Source organism: Echinococcus granulosus (genome assembly GCF_000524195.1).
Source record: "Echinococcus granulosus chromosome Unknown EG_S00016, whole genome shotgun sequence".
NCBI classification, from domain to species: Eukaryota; Metazoa; Platyhelminthes; class Cestoda; order Cyclophyllidea; family Taeniidae; genus Echinococcus; species Echinococcus granulosus.
In genome coordinates, this window is record NW_020170396.1 from 50,599 (window position 1) to 54,075 (window position 3,477).

The following is a 3,477-nucleotide window of genomic DNA, read 5'->3' on the forward strand; positions in this document are numbered from 1 at the left end:
ATTCTCCTTAAATTCTACTTAAATTTGTTCTGGACAGCCTTTAATACCTTAATTGCTTGTTTAACACTGTTTCTGTAATGGGCTAAATAAGGCTCCACCATTGTACCCCCCACCCCTTTGCGTACACACAAGGAAATAACAGTGGCGCATAAATTCTCCTTTGCTTCTACAGCACATATTCTGTATTGCTATTATGTCCTTTTTTCGTACCTAATATAGTCTCGGGGCGCCACAAGTTCAAGCTTGACGCCTATTCCAACATTACCAACGCCAATGATGGTGTTTCTTGAATTTGGTGCATTCGACTTCGCCTGACTCATTGCCACATCCTGTAAGTTTATTTGCAATTGTGCTATGTAATCTGACCTGGTACCTCATCTTTTCTAAATGACGCACATCGCAGCTTTGGAATCCAATTGATGTGAGAATTCCCATGGAAATTTACAAATAGTTGACAGTACCGCACCACCTGGTAAAGTGGCAAATTCCCTCTTCAAGTGAGACCAGTAATTCGTTCTGCAATTTGGGAAACAATGAGCTCACATAAGCCGTTCTAATAAAAGCACTTATGGCAAGTTATTCTCCACCATCCAAAGCTGAACCACTGTAGATGAAGTTAGTATGAGACCTTATGAGCCATTTTCTACAGCTTAAACGTAGGATCTTAAGTGTCATCAGAAAAACGATATAAATGCATAGGAACATAGAAAAGAAAAATCACTGCTTTCTATTGTTCCAACTTGTAACTTCATCTCTTACCCGTGTTGTCTTCACACACCTCACCATAATGCCCAAATTTACCACTACAACTTCAACATCCAATCATTTCCCTTCCAATGCGTATGTCTCGAGCAATTTTGTGCCACCACACATTCACATGAAGCAGCTATTTGCTCAGTTACTTATAAAAAATAAGGTAGATTTACCTTCATACAAGTTCACGTACCGTCGTAACTTCAATCAACATAAAAATTTGTGAAACCCGTGTACATGCGCGCATTCGTTCGTACGGGGCAACGCAAAGCAGGGTCCAATGCTGCCTTCCAACTGACCCGCAAGATGTTCCCCTTGGGATAGAGAGGATGAGAGTGGCCCACATCATCTCCTTACTACCCTCAAATTACTCCAAGTTACTATCACCTACCCTTTCAACTTGAAGCTCACTCATGAAATCGACACTTTGTGAGGAAGATTGAAACACATTCCATGGAAGTCCAGGTGGCAAGCGTATGTCTTTATGGGGCACATTTATGTATTTGCGATCTCAGTAGTGATTGATTGTGCAAAAGGCAAGAAATTGTTTGTTTATCTTGTAGCTTCCATGCACACCTGTTCACGGGGAAGTAGCGCGTTATGGGCAGATGTACAGATTCGTGCATTTCCCTTCCACTTTCAAGCGTGCTTGTGTCCGCTTTTCTCCATTCTCTTCCTCACTATAGACATCTTGATCTTTTCATGTTCTCCCAAATCGTGCTTACAGCCCCAACTACGCATTCCATCACGGGAAGCAATGAAGGTTTGAATCCGAGGATGTTCTTCCCATTGACAATTAAGGACTCGCTAAAGGAGCAACACAATCCACTTAATCATCTTCTGCCTGTGTTTATCTCGCCATGACGTTGAGGATAAAGTGTTTCACATGCACATCTAGAGGCTACTTCAGTAGCATCGGAGGAGATGTTGGGCTCATAAATGTCCTGAAGTGGAGGCATTTCTCTATAATGTGGTGATACAGTGGTTGGTTTTGCAGCCTACACCACTGTTGCATCAAATTTCACTATTTTATGTCTGTAAATGTAACAGATGTGGTCAAATCGACTCAGTTGGAGTGTTCGTGGAATTGTTTTCACTCTTCCTCAATTACTTACTTTGATGACCTTTCTGTTTATTCCCACCCCCTCCACTGTACACCTATCCGAGTTATCGCCCTAACCAAACACCTTCTTCATTAACTTCGCATTTGTTTTGTACTTTTACGGTAAGGAGGTTTCACAAACACTGGTACATTTCCGTTGGTTGACAAAGGGCAGACCAATTACTCCGTGGTAACCTCATCCACGACAAGTTCTTCCCTCGCATAGAGAGGCTTAGGAATGGCTTTTCATTTGGCTATTTTATTTCCTTTGAATAGAAACCTTTTCACTGACTACCAACAAATGCGTTGATAACAATTTGTGAAGTCTCGTTGTCTTCTAAGGTAAACTATGAATTGTAAAACCTGCCCCATTTGTCGCTTGCATGCTACACCTCTCCTTCATCACCTTACCCAGTGTTCATGCTTTACGGTTCCATTCTTGTTTGTTTATATTCGTGTCTCACAGTCTGAACTAGGGTATAGGTTCACAAGGTCATCAGACTGCTTAAAGTCTTCAACAAATCGTGATGCAGTCCTCTACCATGACCTCATTTGTTGATGCCAGTCGCAGATGTGCCATGAGGCCACCCAAACCCTTATTGGAGTGTGTTCTTGCTTGTGTTTGAGGCTTATCGATGTTTGCGATGCAGCAACTACAGCAAGAGTTGCTCCAGTGGTGGTCGTCGCAAACGATATGAAGTGGTCCAATTCGAAGACCCTTCCTAGGATGGCAGGCAACAGGGATGTTGATATTTAACCAAGCGGATCCATCGTCCATGAGGTGATGGTTCAGCTGTACTGGTAAGTGTTTCCATCCCGAAACCTCCCTGACATCGGTTTGACAATGCATTGAGTATACAAATGTGGCAGATTTCATCCTGCCTTTGTAGAATCAGCATTCCTCAAACGCTCCTGCTTTGCTACTCCATAGTCCTTTCCATTCTCCCTCTATTCGCCTGACACTACTAGTCGCCCAGCTTGCAGAAAGGCTGATTGTGGGCTCGTGTGCCACAATGCCGCCTTCTGTGAGAACTCGACTGTTGGTAGGAGGTAACAAGTTGGAGGCCTATCCAACGTGAGATGTGGCTTGTCCAACACCTGCCATTATTTGTGTGGCCATGTATATTCACACTGTAGTCTGAACCCACACAAAAACACTAGATGATCATGGCGGTTGAAGCGACGGGATGCGATACGACTGACGGTGGTTTTCCGCATTGCGCGGTGTAAAATTTGAAATATTACGTGCACTGTTTCATTGCGTGGTGTCAGACCATCACATTCTCTCCTCAGTAGTCTGAAAATATGAATTACATTTTACTAACCCTATTTGCATTTGAATAATTCCCTCAAATTTCGCCTAGGCCAAATATTCGCCCAATTTTTAATTAGAGTACAAGTTTGAAGTCAACGAAATGTAAAGGAGGAATAAAATTGATATTTTGGACTTTTTTACATGAAACATAGTCCAATCGAAAGCAGTACCTCCTCAACGAACTGCTTTCAACGATTGATGAGGTCAACCAAGATCTAGGCAGTGAAATACTGTGGTGTGATTCTCACCTCCCACTTCAATGGGAATTTGGCATGTGGTCTGCTTTTCCGTTTTGTAAGAGTACTCC

General features: G+C 42.7%; 1 protein-coding gene across 1 annotated transcript; it reads left to right on the plus strand. All coding sequences in view use genetic code 11, as the record gives it.

Annotated features, from left to right (window-relative positions):
* Window positions 1-2,639: 2,639 nt before the first annotated feature.
* EGR_03147 (hypothetical protein) lies at window positions 2,640-2,934 on the plus strand (the record flags this gene model as incomplete). Its single annotated transcript, XM_024492396.1, has 2 exons — window positions 2,640-2,656; window positions 2,787-2,934. 2 exons carry the CDS (start codon window positions 2,640-2,642, stop codon window positions 2,932-2,934), a joined length of 165 nt encoding a protein of 54 aa, XP_024353070.1.
* Window positions 2,935-3,477: the final 543 nt, after the last annotated feature.